General features: G+C 37.0%; 2 protein-coding genes across 4 annotated transcripts; both read left to right on the top strand.

The window, feature by feature from the left end:
• LOC121244749 (UPF0426 protein At1g28150, chloroplastic) lies at positions 1-7,424 on the top strand. 2 transcript variants are annotated; one of them, XM_041142955.1, is made up of 3 exons: positions 1-214; positions 285-461; positions 6,829-7,424. In XM_041142955.1, the coding sequence occupies exons 1-3, from the start codon at positions 149-151 to the stop codon at positions 7,003-7,005; spliced, it is 420 nt and encodes a 139-aa protein (XP_040998889.1). In that variant the 5' UTR covers positions 1-148; the 3' UTR covers positions 7,006-7,424. The 2 variants fall into 2 exon arrangements, with proteins under 2 accessions (XP_040998889.1, XP_040998890.1); XM_041142956.1 differs by having other exon boundaries at positions 10-190.
• A 1,793-nt stretch (positions 7,425-9,217) lies between these two features.
• Positions 9,218-17,772, top strand: LOC121244862 (coiled-coil domain-containing protein 12). Of its 2 annotated transcripts, none has more exons than XM_041143086.1 (5): positions 9,218-9,427; positions 10,238-10,387; positions 15,484-15,613; positions 15,724-15,838; positions 17,471-17,772. In XM_041143086.1, the coding sequence occupies exons 2-5, from the start codon at positions 10,245-10,247 to the stop codon at positions 17,527-17,529; spliced, it is 447 nt and encodes a 148-aa protein (XP_040999020.1). In that variant the 5' UTR covers positions 9,218-9,427; positions 10,238-10,244; the 3' UTR covers positions 17,530-17,772. The 2 variants fall into 2 exon arrangements, with proteins under 2 accessions (XP_040999020.1, XP_040999021.1); XM_041143087.1 differs by lacking the exon at positions 9,218-9,427 and adding an exon at positions 9,562-9,770.
• The last annotated feature ends 1,838 nt before the right edge of the window (positions 17,773-19,610 follow it).

The raw sequence follows: 19,610 nt of genomic DNA, 5'->3' as shown, positions 1-19,610 counted from the left end.
GTTTAGGTGTGAAATAAAGAGAAATTTCTACAGCCTCTAAAAACAAAGAATTGCAATATCGTGGAATGCAAGACGACCAAGAAATTTATATACAAATTTACAATAAACCACGTCCGACAGTAAGCTAAGGCGCATAGAGACCCAAAAAATGTCGGTCTTTCTTCTCAGTTCGTCCTCCTCATGTGCTCTGGTGCGTGACTTCCACTTCTCCCAAGTACTCTTCTCTCTCTCTCTCCGTTTCTTGTGTCTGTGTCAGTAAAATTAATATGGCGAATGGATGACAGTGGAAATTGAAGGAGCCATTGACAAACCCTTTGACGTTATCGAAAGAAAGGAGAAGCAGCAGCAGCAGCGGCGGCAGCTGCGTACGTTTAGCGAATTATCACAGGAAAGGCAAAATTGGGGTGAAAGCGTTTTTCTTCAATCCCATCGATGAACCCATTCTCAAAGAAGCTCTAAAGGTACTCGAGTACAACTTCTACTGCCTTACCCGATATTTATTTTGGGTGTTTTGAGCTTATGTTTGCTGGTAGCTACTGCTAATCGCTCCCACATGTTTTCATTTTCTTGTTCCCTTTTTGTGTGTTTCTCGTAAGTCTTCGGATTTGGGTATCCTGTAATCTTATTGGTGTGCTAGTGAATTCATGAAATTAGTTTCAATTCGTCCACAATTTGTGCTTTTGAGAACAATCATAAAGTTTAAAGTACAAAGGGAAAATTGTAAACATCCAATATGATTAGATTGTCTTGTCTAACGGATGAGAATTGAAAAAATCTCAATCTTCTATCAGTAGCGCTTTTCTCCGTCGTCTATGGAAATTAATTCGATTGTCATTATTCTTGTAATAACTCTTTAACATAGTTTCTAACTTTCTATGCTGCCATTGGTCTTTAGACCAACTGACGTCTCTTTCCAATTAACAAAAGAGTGGAGGATTGGATCGCCCATTTTACTCTGGCACGGTGCCTGGATATTCACCTATAAAAAGCTCTAGTAACCTACGTAGTGGGATATATGAGTCCAATCGTTAAATCCAAGTAATTTGGGATCCCATATACTACCTGTTGCTGCTATAAAAATTGCACAACAGGTCGGAGGGAGAGAAAGAGTCATTCTCGGCCCACTGATTTGACTGGGCCTTGAAAGGTGTTGTTTGGAGCCCCCGATAGTGTTCTGGTGCTGCTGTACGGTGGCGATGCGTATGTCCATGGTGGTGAATGAAAAATAAGTGCCGAGAAACTAAAGAAAGATGGACACCAAGATTTATGTGGTTCGGTAGTAGGCTTACGTCCAAGGAGGTTTGGAGAGGGGAGTTTCCACTACAATATATTTGTTTACAGTCTTACGCGGTCTCTCCTATCTCACTGTACAAAGATTGTTAGTGGTCTACTGGTTGAATAAATTCTTCCTGGAGCTTGTTGTAGTTTGAAGAAGAAGTTGAAGATATGATCAAGAGAGTTGTTTGTCATCTGGCTGAAGGCTTTTTATATCTCTTTGTTGCTCGTGCCAGTCAGGAGTGATGGGGCCCGACCCCTTTCCGTGTGCCAGCTTCCATTTTCTTCCTATTTCCCCTCTAACATGCTCTGAAGCCTCCTGCCATGAGGTGACTTGTCCCTTTGCGTGTCTGACTCTCTCTCCTTCGCCTCTTAACACTTGCATGCTCTCATGTTTCTCCTTATCTCTTTCTTGTTTTCCCTTTTATCTCTAGTGGTGGCCTGGTGGGCTAGGCCCAACTATGGGCTATGGTATTTTATCCCTCCCAAAGGGCTCTCCCCGCGGGCTTTCCCAGCGGGCTCACCCGGTGGACTCTCCCCGCGAGCTCATCCAATGGACTTCCCCAGCAGGCAAGCACAGAATCCCCCCAACCGATAACAACTCCCGGTTTATCTTTCTCAAAACTTATGTGAATTTTGTTTCTACTAACAAAGTTATTTCTTGTGGCTTGGAACGGCAAACGCCGGCAATATGGGCCATCCGGGCATCGCTAGGGTGTCCCAATATGACTCCATTGAAACAGATCGATGGGCACTAATGCTAGTCTTCTCTGCACGAACAAGCACCTCCTTCATATAAGCATAGTCTCTTGATTGACCACGATGCACTGGCTAAGGACCAAAGCACTGTGCTCTACCCGAACAACAGCCAGTTGGAACACAAGTCTTTCGACTTGCCGAACATCGTGCCAAATTGCTGCCTACAAGTCTCTTGACTGGACTTGCCGACCTTCGCGGGTTACAAGCCCAGTCTCTTGATTGGCTACAATGCATTGATTAAGGACTAGAGCCTCAAGCTTTGCCTGAACAACAGTTAGTTGGAACACAAGTCTCTCAACTTGCCGACCTTTGTGCCAGGTTGTTGCCTGCGATGCATTGGCTAAGGATCAGAGCCCTCGAGCTCTTCCTTAAACAACAACCAGTCGAAACACAAGCCAGTCCCTTGACTGGACTTGTTGACCTTTGCGGGGTACAAGCTTCGTCTCTTGATTGACCAGAATCCATTGGCTAAGGACTAGAGCCCAGAGCTCTGCCCGAACAACAGTCAGTCGAAACACAAGTCTTTCGACTTGCCAATCTTCATGCCAGGTTGTTGCCTGCGACGCATTGGTTAAGGATCAGAGCCCTCGAGCTCTTCCTTAAACAACAACTAGTCGGAACACAAGCCAGTCTCTTGATGTGTCGACCTTCGCGAGGTACAAGCCCAGTCTCTTGATTTGCCACGATGCATTGGCTAAGGACCAAAGCCCCGAGCTCCGCCTCCCGCCACATCCAAGCTTCGCGCTTGTAGCATAAGTGGTCGAGCCAACCTTCCGCCACAATTGAGCACCGCACTCGTAGCATATGCGGTCGAGCTAGCCTCCTACCACCTCCGAGCTCCGCGCTCGCATCATACGCGGTTGAGCCAGCCTCCCGCCACATCCAAGCTCCTCGCTCACACCATTCGCAGTCAAATACGCCCCATGCCTAAATTCACCTCTGGAGGCATTTATTACTTAACACAAATAGATTATTTTGTTTTCTTATTGATGACTTATGTTGGATATTTTATCTTAAAGATTTTCAAGGACGTTTTGTTAGAACTAATTGCCCTTAAAAATCGTGGGCTTCTGTGGAGGGATAATACCATAGCACATAGTTGAGCCCAGCCCACCAGGCCACCACTAGAGACAAGAGGGAAACAAGAAAGAGACAAGGAGGGACATGAGAGCATGCAAGTGTCAGAGGCAAAGGAGAGCAAGTCAGACACACCAAGGGACAAGTCACCTCATGGCAGGAGGCTTTAGAGCATGTTAGAGGGAAAGTAGAAAGAAAAGGGAAGCTGACACACGCAAAGGGGTTGGACCCCATCACTCCAGACTGGCACACGCAATAAGGAGATATAAAGAGCCTTCAGCCAGATGACAAACAACTCTTTTGATCATATCTTCAACTTCTTCTTCAACTTACAACAAGCTCCAGGAAGAATTTATTCAGCCAGCAGACCACTAGTAATCTTTGTACAGTGAGATAGGAGAGACCACGTGAGACTGTAAACAAATATATTATAGTGGAAACTCTCCTCCCCAAATCTCCATGGACGTAGGCTTAGTACCGAATCATGTAAATATTGGTGTTCATCTCTCTTTACTTTCTCAGCACTTATTTTCCATTCATTGCTATGGGCATACGCATCGCCACCATATAGCCATACCGGAACACTACTAGGGGCTTCAAACAACACCGCTCAAAGTCCAGTCAACTCAGTGGGCTGGGAATGACTCTCTCTCTCCCTCCTGCCTGTTGTGAGATTTTTACAGCATTAACACCACCTACACTCATCACTTAATATGGGTTATCACAATGTGTGGTGTGCAGACTTTACTCTAAAGTAGTAGCGGCCTGATTAATTTTTAATCAATGGAGTTAAAAAAAGTCTTGGGCATGCTTACCTCAGTTTTGGGGGATTTGGTCGTAGAATCCAAATATGTTTGTGCATTCCAGGATTATAAGTTTAAATCAGTGAGCTTGTTGTTTAAAACGTTGTTCTTGAATATGCCAGCGACTGATAAGATTGTTAGGTTATTTTTGAAGCAGAAACATGGAAGCAAATCTGATACCCAGTCTTGTTATGATGTAATGACGTGTTTGTTTTTTGTTGAAGTCTTTCTACTTGCAAATTGGTATGGAGGGCACACCCTCTCCACTCTTGACATAACAAGAGCTACTTTGTAAAAGAATTTTAAAAACTTGAAGTTGATTTTATTTCAATTTGACATGTTAGCACTGTGAGGTTGTGTGGAGCAATTTACATTTTTTCTTTTTGGGATAGCTGCCTTGGTACAATTTTAAAATGAGTGTGTTTGATAAAATGGAACATCACTCTTGGTGGACTGGTGCTGCATGTGCAAGAGTAGTGGCTAACACTTGATCGCTTAATAATTCGCTACTTGCTTGTTAAGGATATATGGTTTTTTGTATATATGATTTTTAGTGTTCATGGGAAATACCTCAGAAAGTAATTGAGATGTACTTAACCGGATTAGTCTATTTGGAAAGCATAGAGGTGGTTCCATTTGGAAAGCAGCCCTTATTGTCTTTTGAAGACAATATTGAGAGAGGAAAAATACTCGTTCTCTTTAGTTAAGATCTTTATTGCTGAAGTTATTGTATGATTAACTACTTGAGATTTTAGAATGTAAGTTTGCAGAAGGATTCTCTGAATAATGCTCGAATACATTAGTCACCTTTATTACTTATAAAAATTAGGGTATATAGATAATGTAAAATGATAAAGCTACCAAGAAGTTCTACCAATGATGTCTACCGAATTATGTTTTTTTTAACTTAATGATTAAGAAAATGTTTTTTAATGAGTGTGAATTTTGTTTTTAAAAAATGTTTAAAGGGATTTAAAAAATGATTAAAAAAAAAAAAGTAAAGTGAAATTTTCACTTTCGGTAGAAAATCTCGGTGGACGTAGCAGTGTCCATAGAAAATTGTTTCCATAATTTTATTTTTATTTTTACCTTATTTTTAGTTGTATTTTTTTTTTACTTAAGAAAAAAATTAAGGTAACTACAAAAATTGCTTCACTAATTTTGTTACTGGGAAGAGTAATTTGTTGTTTTTATCAAGGACATTCACCAAGATAGTCAAATAAGTCCATTCTAAAGGCCTTACTCCTCTCAAGCTTGTGCACCGATCTATATTTATTTATCTAATAATTTGGCTGCTACCATAATAGTGCTCGCAAATAAATATTCAGCATTGTTTCTTGAGTTCCTTTTCCATCAAAGAAGATTTTAATTTTTATTGTTGTTTAGGTTGCATATGAATAAAGAGAACCAGTTCATGATATGGTGTTTTTTTTTTTTTTTTTTTTTTTCTGGATCAAAAAAATGTTTTTTTGTTGCTTGGATCTATCTCTCTTTCACACATGCGCGTGCACAGGATACAAAGAGAACATCTAGTTACAAGTTTGGAACTAGATATGGATATGAGGAAATAATTAAAACTAGCCTTAATGAGCACCATAACAGAAGCCCACAAGAATAAGGTGTGAAAGAAAAAACATCTAAGGTCATCCAATGAGCATTCCCGGTCTTCAAAGCTCCGATCATTCCTTTCTAGCCAAATACACCACATGAGACATAAATGAATCCATATTCCACACATCAGCAATTTGATGATTAACCTAAAGATCTCTCCAACTAGCAAGAAATCCACCACCCTCATGGCATTATCCACACGTCTGATTCTGCTATAAATCTCATCCCATAGGGACCTGGCCACCTCACAGTGAAGTAATAAATGGTTCACAGTTTCACCACTTTTTTTAACACATAGCACCAATCCATAGCAATAAACTCACTCCTCCTCAGGTTGCCCATAATCAAGATCTTCCTAAAAGAAGCAGTCCAAACAAAGAGGACAACCTTGTAAGATACCTTTCTCTTCCTCATGCACTACCAAGGAAAGAAGTTGTGGTTCTGACATGTCAAAGCCTTGCACAGGAATTGAACTGTGAATTTCAGATTCCTGGAATGAGTCTAAGGCTGCGTTTGGTTGCTGAGCTCAGCTGAGTTCAGTCTAATTTTAAACTGAGTCTAACATCCAAACACTCAACTCTCAAATTACTAAACTCATCTCAACTCAAAACTTCCTTACATGTGAGACCCACAACCTTTTTCAACTTAACACATTTATATGTGGGACCCACAACCTTTTTCAAATTTCCATAAAAAGTATTAAACTCATCTTAACATCTAAACACACTTTAAACTCAGTTTCGATAGACCCCATATAACTTTCTCCACTACTCAACTCACTACTATTCATAAAGAACTGAGCTCAGCACAACATCCAAACGCAGTCTAAATCATCTTATCTACTTCAACACTACCAATTCTCGAAGTGTACATCAAGCTGAGAAGTTTAGATATAACACCAATTTCTCAATCTGTTCTAAAGTGAACATTCCACTGAAAGGCCCACTAGAGCTGTCCAAAAGATCCGCCACCATGACCTCCTAATCATATGCAATCCGGAAAGAGGGCAGGAAATACTACCACCTTACCATGTGGTATATGAAGTAGACACTATCAGATTTCATCTCATTTATGTGCTGCTTTATTAAAATAAAGCAACATCAATTAATTGCTTTTAGTCTGGGTAATCCGATAAAGGTGAAAGTGATATTCTCTGCTCTGTTTCCATGTAATATTCTTTACCAAGCATGCAAGTTTCCTGTATTATTCATATTTCAAATAGCCACGAATGCATTTTGTGTGTGGAAATCCTTGTATATGCTTCCTTGTACTTCCTCTGAAAGTTGATGCTATTTTCCCCTAGGAGCCAGTTGCTTTCATGGGTGGAATGTTTGCGGGTCTTTTAAGGCTTGATTTGAAAGAAGAGCCACTCAAGGAATGGATTGAGAGGACTGTGGAAGCCTCTGGAGTTACTGAGGAAGAAATTGATGCTGAAGGGTCAAAACCAGAAGAAGTCCCACAACAAATTGAAATTGAATGACATAATTACCTTGGTTTTTACCGCATACCAGACACACTTGTTGATTATACTCGCTATTTAACTACAATACAACATTAGTCATTCGAATCTGTCTTTGTATGATAATAATCTGAGATGTCTGGCTTTGAAGTCCATTCACCCTTCTCTTTCCCTCGGTTCTGTATTCCCAATTAAAATTAGCTGAGGAATATATAAAGGAAATATCTTCACAGTATTATTGCCCCCATCACTATATTTCTTCTCAGTTCAAATCCATGTTTGTTGCTGTTATCGGCTTCGTCGCTACTGCCATTGCTCAGCCTGACTCCGTGACAACCATGCTAAGAGATAAATGGGCAACAATGAAAGTTTCCAATTATGAGTAAGATGTGTTCTGCACACTATACTTTTATCTCATTATAATGAGGTGATATTTTTTTGAGTAATGCTATATGCAGTTGTGGAATGCGTAAGTGTCGTGCAATCACTTTGAAAAATAGTGGAGTTCATTATTAAAAAATTAATTAATTTTTTTCACTTGGGTTCTGTATATATTTATTTTTGTTAAAGTGATTATATGGCGCTTGCGCATTCATGATTGTAACTATTATTTCTCTATTTATTTTTTATCAACGTTTGAATTTTCTTTTAAAAAAATATACGATGATCCAAAGATGATTAAAGTCATATATTTATGAAACGAAAGGGAGATCGATGTGTGGTAGCAGCATTATTTGTAGTACAAGCATCACGACAAACATTCACTTGATAAAGCTATTCCTGTAGACCCAAAATCTTCCTACCAATGAAAACATTATCAAATCCCCGATATACTAATAAACAAAACATAATGACTGAAAATATATATCTTTTTTATCCAATAACAGGAAGAACCGGAAGGGTTTGAGATCAATGGGTCTAGCTCTTAAGGACTGGTAGGGTCTCTTAAGACGGATACAAAGTGCTCGAAACTTTGGCGAGCCATGGGGAAGTGGAAAGTACTTGCTTGGGGGCGAGCACCTTGGCAGCAACGTGGAAAGGGAAATTGCTCGCTTCCATTTGAGTACCAAGGGAGGGAAAAAAACTCGTATCCAGGATGAGCACTTTGGGTGGGAGCAACGCAGAAAGGTGAAGTGCTCATACCCCCAAGCGAGCAACACAGGGAGTAAATGTGCTCGTGATCACAATGAGCGATAGAAAAATTAAAACTGTTCATACTCTAGGCAAGTTTCACGGGGAGTTGAAGTATTCGCAACCTTGGCAAACAATGGGCAAATGGAAAGTGCTCGTAGCCAAGGAGAGCAATTTCAGAGACAAAATGCTCACCCGAGGCGAGCAATCCATTGGAGGCAACGACTTCTCAACTTGGCAAGTAGGATGCATAGTTCTTGCCTTGCCTAGCACCTTAGGAGACATAGCGCTAGTCTTCCAGGCGAGTACCACGAGAGATAAAGTGCTCGTTTCCTAGGTGAGCAACACAAGAAGTTTTGTGGGTTTGGGGTCTCCCTTCCGATAAACACCAGATTTTTTTTGTATTTTTTTTATTATTAACAAAAAAAATGTATTAATTTATTTTAATTTTATTATGAATTTTGAAAATAAGTAAAAATAGTTTGATACGTGGTGAGCTCACAAGATGACACGTGTTATCGTTAATTGAGATTGATGGAAAATGTAATGGAAGGATCTCATCTAACTTGTTAATCATTAAAAAAAAAAAAAAAAAAAAAAAAAAAAAAAAAAAACCGCATGGAGCTAATTGCAAATGGGGAAAAGCACAGGATTTTGACCAAATTTTCCAAATCTTAATTATGGGTATTTTTCTTTTTATTAAAATAAAGTATTCTAATAATATTGTAATTTTTTCATGTTTTATAAATAAAAATGTAAATGCAAGAAATATAAAAAAAATTTAGGAAAACTAAACAAATAATAACAAATGTTTAGGTAGATGAATAGTACATATTAAATATAAGAAACAATTTAATTCATATGTAATTTAGATTGATCTTAAATAATCTAATAAAAATCTTATTAGCTATAAAAAAAAAAGCTTTTTATTTTTTTATTTTTTTAATACATAGGGGTCAAACTCATGATTTCCATTGATGTGATCTTGTGACATTAGGCCACATGCCGTTGGCCAAAAAAAAAATAAAAATAAAAAAATTAGGAATTATTAGCTTCCCTTATTACTATAAAAAGAAGAAATATCTAATATACATCTTATTTTAAAGCATTGTTAATGTAAATTTGAAAAATAGATAGCATTGATACTGCTCAACTCCAAGTTTGCTTGCTTTTGACTAAATTTGTGGAAGAAAATATATATCGAAAGTGAACCAGCGAAGAGATAATCTACAAACTATTTGTCTGAGTTCTTTGTGCAGTGCAAACTTTCTCGTCTCCGCTCTATTATTGTCATCTCTTTTTCTTCTTCCAGGTAAGCTGTTCTCTCCTTTCATTTTCATGCATCCAATTGTTATTATTGTTCATTTGTTTGAATTTGTTTTTGTTTTTCCCCCTTTCAATCTTCTGTTTTGGTAGTATCAGACCCGTCTTCTTTCACTCTAACCCTATGTTTTGTTCCCGAGAAAACTTTAGGATATCAAAACTTTCGCATATTTTTTCTGTCTTTGCTTCCCTTTTATGCCCTAAACCTTTAGAGCACGAACACGTCTTTTTATTTTATTTTTTATTTTTTTTATGCTGGTGACGGAATTTAATTAATTTGTTCCGGTTTATCCGAGACGGCAGATTGCTGGGAAACCGATTTGAAAAGATAAGTAAGTTTGATGGGTAAAGGGTTAGGATTTCTCTCTCAAGTTGTCGTCTTTTTTACTGTAATATTCACATAATGTGGTGAGAAGGTTGTGTTTTTTGTTTTTCCCTTTTTGGACGGAGAGCTTGAAATTGTATGTGTAAAGGCAAAAAAAGGGAGGAGCAACAAAAGTGAGTTTGGGGACAAGATCATGGAAGGAAAGCAGAAGTCTTAGGTCTAGCTCTTGCAATATATAGTTATGTGGCTGTAAATATAAATCCAAGTCTAACTCGTAATAAAGGTAATTGTGATGAATCTATAATAAAAAAAAGATAAAAAGAACTTAAGAAAACAATGATTAGTCTTTCTTATTGATAAAAAAAAAAGTGATTAGTCTTGTAAAATGGCTAATATTCGATTGAAATGTTATGATACATGTACTATTATCTTAACCTAATGATGCTTATTTTCTTATATGTGTATACAACATAGGTAAGTGATGGCTGCAGAAGAGGACTCCATTGAACAAGCTGCAGCAGTTCGCCGAGATAGGCTGAGAGCGCTTAAAACTGCTCAGGAACTGCTAAACACTCCAGACAAGGACTCTGCTCAAGCTGCTGAGAATGGAACTAGCGAAGAAGAGTGAGTACCTTTCCTCTTTTTTCTTTTTTTTTTTGTTCTATTCTTTTCTTCTCACCTAATTATTTTTTATGACCATTTTGTTATGGTTTTGCCGTTTCCTAGTTTCTAACTGTGTGTTAAGACTTCATGTAAAGCCGTATAAATTTTGAACTTGTTTAGTAAGTATGTCTTCCATCAAACAGATGCAATCTAGCAATGAAGTGACTAGTCCTTCTGAACCTCATTTTCCTAGGTTTTTTGTGATGATTGATACCTAAGACTTAACTCTCTATTGATGGTTGTTGATGGAACTTTTTGAGTCTTGTAACTCCCTCTCTCTATGACCACCTGCAAAAAACCAAAATCGCAACGCCGAAGATTTGGCTCGAACTCTCCAAGTTAGAGTTCAACTTGTGTAGGCTCTAATTCGGCTCCAGCTTTTACTTGTCGGAGCGGAGTCGGATTTGGGCTGTTTTTTAGTTTTGTATTTAGCCCATTTTTAAATGACTTTTTTGTGGGCTTTCAAATTTCAAGTTTACTAAAAACATAACCAAAACTCTTTGAACAAGATCAACAAGATGCCCCTGTTAATGGTCATTCCACATCAATATTTACATTAAATATTTAATTATAAAAAATTAACAGTAAATATAATAGGAGCCCAACAACAAAGTAAAAAAATAACAGGTTTAAAATTCAGCTACTGCCTGGTATGCCATATCAGTTGCTAGCCTTATGTCATCAAGGGCACCAGTTGAAAAAAAAAAAAAAAAAACCATTATTGAAAAATAAAAAAAACCAAAACTGCTGAAACACAACCAGCCACCAAATATTAATTCATTTGTTGCCACTACAACAACCAACAACATAAATTATAATCAATTATATGTTCCCATTCCAATAACAAAACAAAACCAAATATTGGGTGCTTTCATGTTATTATACTATAGTATTACATGTTCCCATTCCAACAACAAAACAAAACTAAATATAGTTTGTTTCTAATTACTTGTTATTTTACTATAGTATTACATGTTATTATATTATATTAGTATCTAACTTATTTATAACTTATTTCTTTTTTTGATCGGTAAACAAAATTTTATTGATCATAAGAATAGGCAAAAGCCCAGGTATACGGGACATACAAGAGCGTCGCCTTAGCGTGCTAGTTTAGCGATACAAGAAATTCATGGAAACTCATTCCATTGAAATCAATTACAACCAACCAATGAAGTAAAGTATTGAAAAAAAATTTCCTAGGCTCTTCCATTGATCACTCTCGATCTTTGAAGCTTTTGTCAGTCATTCCCTCCAAATGAACCACCATAGGCATATTAAGACCATCTACCATATTACAGCAATATGAGAGTTAATCTAAAGGCCTCACCATGAAGCTAAGAGATCGATCACCCTTCTCGGTGTCACCCAAGTTAGTCCCGCCTGAGTGAAGAAGTCGTCCCATAATGTCATGTCAATCTCACAATGAAGTAATAAATGATCAACTGAGTCCCTACTCTTTTTGCACATACAACACTACTCCATGATAATGAATCGACGTTTCCTTAAGTTGTCGAGTGTGAGTATCTTCCCCAATGAAGTTGTCCATACAAAGAAGAGTGCCTTTAAGGGTGCCCTTATCTTCCAAATGCTCTTCAATGAGAATGGGTTGGTTGGCATGTGCATGGCTTGATAAAATGAACGGACCGTGAACTTCCCTTTCTTGGAGTGACGATAGAAAATTGTCATTAATTTCCTTCCTTATGTGAGTGGAATATATGAGATCATGGAACTCCGATATTGTGTCAAATTCCCAATCATGTGCATTTTTGAAAAAAGTGACATTCCATTGAGGAGTACCATTTGATGTAACCAACAGGTCTGCAATCGATGCTTCTTTCATTCTTGTTATGCCATAGACTAGGGGTGTAACGGGTCTAGTTTGGTCTGGTTTTGGACATATTTTAGAACCGAATAGGTATACACTAGTTTTGAGATTTGAAAAACCGATAATGAGCCGGTTACACCCCTAAATCGGTACTTTTGGTTTTACCGGTTTAATCCGATTTTTCAGGTATATTATATATATAATATATATAATATGCTATATATGTTTTTTTGATAACCGTGGGTGTCCAGGCCAGGTTGCGCGCACCTTGACTAATCCCATAGGACCTTGAAGTTAATGATCAGGTAAACCTCCAGTGGCCCTAAGGGGACTCGAACTAGTGACCATTGGGGAGCAAACTCAAGGCCGGACCAGCTGAGTTACCCCTCAGGGTTTTATATAATATGCTATATATATTGTAGTAGAGAATAATGTAGTGATAATATATTGTAGTATATTATAATTGTATTATAGACTATAGTGATATATTATAATATATAATATAGTGATATTGTATTAGTATAGCTACTAATACTATAGACTATAGTGATAATATATAGTTATTTATGTAAGATATGAAAATTTAATGTTATTTTAATTAGTAATTTAGCATATAATACAAGATTATTTTATATATAATTATATATATTAGATATAAAAATTATTTATAATATAAAAATCATATCAAAAATATTTTATATAATATAAAAAGAAAAATAATATATATATAATTATATGAACTGGTCCGATCCAGTGTTAGAAAAAAAAGGGAACCGGACTGATTTCGACCGGTTTTGAAAAAAATGAAACGGGTACTGAACCGAACCGATTTAGAACCAGACCGAACTCACCGGTTCACCTATTTGTTTTTTTCACCCCCTACCATAGACTTCTCGATTAGCTTCCTTGAGTGGTCCGTCACTACACCATATGTCATGCCAAAATTTGATTTTGCGTCTGTCACCCACCTCAAACTGGGTATTTCTAAAGTAGGCATCCCACCCTCTTCTTATGTGCTTCCAAAATCCCACCCCATAGGGCCCACTTACCTCATTTGAGCACCAACCTCCCCACGCTTCACTGTACTTCGAGTCTATGACATTTCTCCACAAGGTCCTCCATTCTTGGTGGTATCTCCACAACTATTTGCCCAGAAAAGTCTTATTAAAAACCTATAAATTCTTGATACCCAGACCTCCTCCTAATATGGGGGGAGCATACTATGGCCCATAATATGGGGGAGCATATTGTGGTAGTAATACTATGATGTTTACATATACTAAACTATTATTAGTCTATTTATATTATATTATAAGTATATTATTTTATAATAATTAACTCATACTAGTATATTATTGAATTTGATATATAAGGTCTAGTTATATAACTATATAACTATCTAGTATATATGATCAATAGCAACACCCCCAACTCCGTTTTGTTGGAGTCGGAACAGAGTCGGATTTGGAGTCGGTTTTTCAGATATTTGCTCAGCCCTACCGATATCTGTTTATTCCAGTGCCTTTTATTGCAATGATCTTCAAAGGGTTTCACTGTGCACCGGATACGCATCTCGGATTTCATGCGAAAATTATCAGGAATTGCTAAAATAGGTCACTTACAATGCTTTTTGGGTCTGAATTGTCTGACTTTTCTGTAGCTGTGGGCTCATTGGGCTTGTTATGAATCGCCCCATGATGAACTACCCACTCCGAACTTTACCTAGTCTATCCATCTCCATCAATATGGGCATACATTTGTGCACTTCATTTGAGATGGAATCCAATTGATGGTTTCACATGTAAACATGATCATGCATCTTTCGAAAATTACATATGTTTTGTTATAGCTTTGCTTTCTGTAGTGCCGCATAGCATATATTTTGGATCATAGGTACGGGATTGAATTTAATGATATCATAAATTTACATGTTCAAGGATTAGAAATGAGTTGTAATAGCTTTTGCTTCCATTTCATATGTTTTGGATTATTCGTTAAATGTTGAATATGTTTTCCCTAACACCTAATCATGTAAGAGGGGGAAACCAACTTTATATTGTTCACTCGCTTGATGTAACTTTATGGAATTATTTCAGATTTACATCATATCTCTGAATGGTATGCCTGTTGACCTTAAAAGCTTACTCATACCAAAAAATAACTGACCAATATATGCATAAATATAGAATTGTTGAACTTCTATTATCCTTGCCTCAAACCCCCACTATTCAATCGCTTAGGGGATGCTTCAGAAAGTTTTCAAAATTTCTTTTATGTCAGGTCATCAAAAAGTGTTCTGGGAAGTTTTGTTAAAAGGGTTAGGTAGGATAAAAAGTTATTTGGTGGGTCTGATTGAAAACACTCCAGTGATTATTGGGGGTGGTGGAGTTCTGTGGGTGGGAGAGCCTCCTCCAGTCAATCCAACCACTACATCGCAAGGGGAGGGATGAATTTATTTCTTTTATTTTTTTTTAATTATTTGTTTTTTTATAGATGGAATTGATGTTTTTTCATTATTTTGAATGGATGGGATATGTGGCAATGGGCTGTTAGAAATCTAACAAGAAACGGACAGAGAGACTTAAATGTGAGTTTTATATAACTTGGATGTAATTTGTGAAAGTTTAAACACTGGGAGTTTATTATTTTGTAAAATTTTGGGAGTGCCTTTAGTTTTTTACATCAAGATATGGACGAACTTGAAGTCTCATTCTTGGTGACTGTCCACTGAGTAGTGTTGATTAAGTTTTCGTTTTGAGAAATGATTTGTACAAGCCCCAAATAGACAAGCCACATACAAACCCTTGTAAAAAAGTGGACCCCACCTAAAAAGAGTGTAAAAAAACTATTTTTTCTTAGTGGGACCCACTTTTTTACAAAGGACTTGTATGGAGCTTGTCTATTTAAGGCTTGTACCTAGCATTAATCTTTAGTCTTTGGTTTTATGTAAAAAATGTCAGACCATACATGAAAGAGCTTCCATTGTTTTTTCTATTTATTTTTTTCACCTACTAATAGTAAATTGACTTCATATATCGACAAATGTACTAGTTTAAGTTGATGATGTTGCTGATAGATTAAGTATCTATTGGCATGTGATGATTCTTTCATATGTGTATGAAAAATCTCCAAAGGTGTGTACTGTTGTTTTCTGTTTGTATGTTTTCCATCTACTTCACCAATTTTGAATGCTTGCCCTTCTAACTTATAGCTGCTAATTTCATTGCAGTAATCTCAATATGAAATTTCGGAACTATGTTCCTCATGATAAGCAGCTTCAGGACGGAAAGCTTGCTCCACCAGTGCTACCAAAGTTCGAAGACCCTGTTGCGGCTGCTCCTCCACCATCAGAAAAGGAGGTAATAGATTACTTCCTCCTTTGAAATTATGACTCAATAGCTTTAATCTGCATGCATTTGAGTTGTTTCATCTTCCATGTTTGTGTGTTCTAATTTGGGAAAGTACTCAGGACCCATTTGTGAATATTGCTCCAAAGAAACCAAATTGGGACCTTAGGAGGGATGTGCAGAAGAAACTGGATAAGCTCGAAAGACGCACCCAGAAGGCATTGTATGATTTAATGGGTAAGTAATTACTGTTTTTAATCTGTCCTTTTTCCCACTAGTGAGAAACGTGACAATGGTATTACTTGACTTCCCCTTTTTGTTCCCATTGCATTAATCTATTGGTTGGCAATCAGTTGACAAATATTTTTCTTCCTCTGGGTATAGCTTTCTCTCTGTTTGTTGTGTTCACCAAGAGGTTGTCATTCTTACTGTGCGTCAAACCTAAAAACACCAAACTGAGACTGCTTGGCAATATTCCTGCGCATTATGTAGGTTGGATATGGTACTGCTCACAAAGAATCATTTTCCTTGGGCCTTCATTTTTCTCTAATCTATGAAGGTTTCTCTCCACGTTGATATCCTTGCTATGAAACCCGAGAATGAGTTGGGTCTTTATGTGTGTAGATGAGGTCATGGTTTGTTTATAGAGCTATAGAAGCTGCATGGCATCTAATTTGACTGTTACCTTTAATTCTACGAAATGTTAACTTAGTTTTGCTCAGGTTTGTACCACTGCTGTACTAGTGACACTGCTGTAATCCTTGCAAATGGTACCACCACTACAGTACTATGAACATTGACAACTCATCTCCCCTCAACTTGTTTACTTTTTAATTTTCTTTTTGTCCTACATCAACATGACATCTTCCAAATTTTAGATTTATATTCTGTTAACCAAATTCCAAATGTCTTCAAAAAACTTTGAAATATCATCTTATTCAAATTCCTGTTCTGTGTTATTTATATTTTTCGAACTAAATAGAGGGTCGTGAATGAAACTTGTGTCGATGTGTAATTGTCTTTTTATTGTATAGGTGGATCCTAAAGACATTTGAATGGCTTTACTCAACTGATGTCTTACAATTTCTGATGTTGTATTTGTGGAACTAATTTGCTATTTTAATTTGTGATTCCTAATCTGTAGTTTCATTTTTATCATAGATTCATTGATTTTACTTGACACAAATACAAACATCAATATATCCTTTGGGTTAATTATGTGGATTAATAAATTCTTCTTATGAAAAAAGAAAGATATATCCTTTGGGTTAATACACTGTGGCGCTTGTGGTTTGGACTATTCTCAATTTGCACCCTTTTATTTAATTCATGACAGTTTGCACTCTTTTGATTCTGGAGGAAATGTATTTCACATAGCTCGATTTGGATCCTCAAAATTTTGAACTTTGATCTTTTTCCCCTTGCAAGACATGATTCTAAGGTCACTAATTCAGTTTTAGCTATTTCAGTCTCACAAGTAGGAGTTCAGTTTTAGTGCCAAAACATAAACAGGGAAAGCAAAATGGGAAAAAGGAAATCTGATTGGGATATTAATAGGTATTCTCCATCTATTCAAATAATTTATTACATTTTCATAAACCACATGGGAGAAAGTGTCACACCAAGGAAACCACAGGAAAGCAACATAAAAATAGCTCAAACCACATGGGCAAAGTTGTCATTAACTGTCTCTATTCTGTATTTTGAAATTACAGGTATGTCTAAACCAGCATAAACACCTAGAATTTGTGTCTGTGTTAAGAGTATGGAGCTTCTTTAACAATTACCCGCCATTTTTCACTATCTTGCGACTTGCAGTAAAATGTAGTTCAATCGAATAAACTGGAATGATTTTCTGTTGTTTTGCAGAGGAAGAAGAAAAACAGAAGCAATTGGCTGAAGATGGTGGTAATGATGCACAAGACTAGAAATAGAAGTTATGTACCTGAAGCTCAGTTGGAAAACTCTGGCACAAGTAATCCTGAAGAACTGCGTTGAGTTTATGTAAAAGCAGATTAAAGTTACGAATTTTTTGAATTGTGAAGAACCAGGTTGATTTTATGTAATAGTCAAGACGCTGTTAGTCACAGAGCCTTTGGGGGTCCTAATTCGATCCAAATTGGCTGAGTCTTAAATACTCCCCGACAATGAAAGGCATTTTCCTAAAGAAATTCCAACATCTAAAAAGATGATTTTTACTGGAAACAGTAAGAACTTCGATTCATCATCTAGTTCTAGGTTGAGATAAAACTACTTTCCCTATTGAAAAACCACTACAAGCCACTCATTTTAAACACTTAAAAAATCTACTTTTGATTGATTGGAAGGTAAGACAAATGGGTGTAGTAGCGAAGAAAGAAAATCGGAGTGCTATTTACATATACATGCACATATATTTACATGTATATATATATATATATATTGATATATATTCTAGATTGATCTATATCAATCCCATATCTTCATCTATAGATAGTTCGGTAGAAAGGTGCATCTAGTTCTTTCTTACTATCTATTTATTGGATCTATATGCAGCTGATTCAATCCAGTCCACTCATTTCATTTAAGACTTGGAGTTGTAATCCCTTCATTTCTTCAATCATTGATAAGAACTAATAAATAACTCAAGTTTCATTCAAGTGAATCATTTTGACTTGGGGTTTATATTATATTTATATTGAAAGTCAAAAAAGCAGTAGAAACTAACAGTGCAGTTGCAAAAAAATGATCGGTACTTCCATAATCTCATCATCTTCTTCTTTTTTTTTTTTTTTTTCATTTCTATATCCTCCTAGTCTCGAATCACAAGAAGTTGGGGGCGGATCTTTGATCTTTTATTAGCATTCCCCTTCCTTCGATTAGGACGCATACATAGAGAATCTAGTGTGCAATTCATTTTGATAAGATAGATAGATAGATTGTCCCCAATTAGTCATATAGGTTACAAAAAATCAGAGCTAGAAAAAAGGGTAGGTTGAATCTGAAAAGTACTCTGTCAGGGTAACTATGTTTAGTTAATTGCCTATAAAAAAGAAAATGTTATGGCTCACTTCCTTGAGAAGGGAGAATGGCCTTTGATTAAGCTAATAACAGAATTTCTTAGATAACGGAGACATCTTTTCTGAAAAAAGAATCTCTGTAGCACGATAGATAGCAAGCAAGCTCTCGACACTTATGAGGAAAAGGATGGAGACCACCCTTCTCTCTTCACTATCTAGCTATCAAGAAGACAAAATGTAGCTAAGCATAAAGCTAATCAACTTCAATGCAGGGGAGTCAGTCAATAGGCAGAAAAGTAATCCAAGGGAAGATCATGTCACTAAAGACCAAGCCACGAGCTAGCTCAGTTAGAACGAAATTAGGAGACTAGATGAACTAGAATCGGATGAATGATATACATATTAAATAAAGCACTTTTACCAACGGGATGCTTGCTATCATTCCAGTACCAGTGTCTAATCAATGAGACAATCCTGTCTGCCCTTTCAAAGGAAAGGCGATCCTGTCTGTCAAGGGGCAAAGGGTAGAAAGCCAAGTCTCTTTGATGCTCTTTCTGAGAATCGGATCTTGTCTTAATTACCAAATCGGATGTTATAGAGTTCTTGCCCTCTTAGAGATAGGCACCTAAAAGCGGAAGGAAACTTATTAACCGTAGATGCACTTCATTTTATAGGATAATTCTCTTCCAAATTCTCTTCCAATTGTGCTCAACCTCTTTGACTCTCCTTTCTCCATCCCCTTCTTTGTCTACCACCCTTTCCAAACCAAAGAACCCCTAGCCAACTGGTGATATGATATGGCCTTCATTGTCCCATTCGAAAGCCCAGTCTCAGATCTCAGCCACCAAGTCTTCCCTCAATATCCCGAAGAAGCCCTCTTTTCCAAGGCTCCAAACTGGACCAAGTGCTTCTAGTAGAATTTTGTGATAAGATGGCCAAGACCTCAAAAGGAATAGCTTAACTAGGTAGTGCGTATGGAGAGTGATGACAAGATTTTTGGAGATTTGGAA

The sequence above is a fragment of the Juglans microcarpa x Juglans regia genome, chromosome 8S, assembly GCF_004785595.1.
Source record: "Juglans microcarpa x Juglans regia isolate MS1-56 chromosome 8S, Jm3101_v1.0, whole genome shotgun sequence".
In the NCBI taxonomy this organism is placed as follows: Eukaryota; Viridiplantae; Streptophyta; class Magnoliopsida; order Fagales; family Juglandaceae; genus Juglans; species Juglans microcarpa x Juglans regia.
Note: the sequence above shows the minus strand (reverse complement) of the source record. Positions and strands in the feature narration are given on the sequence as shown.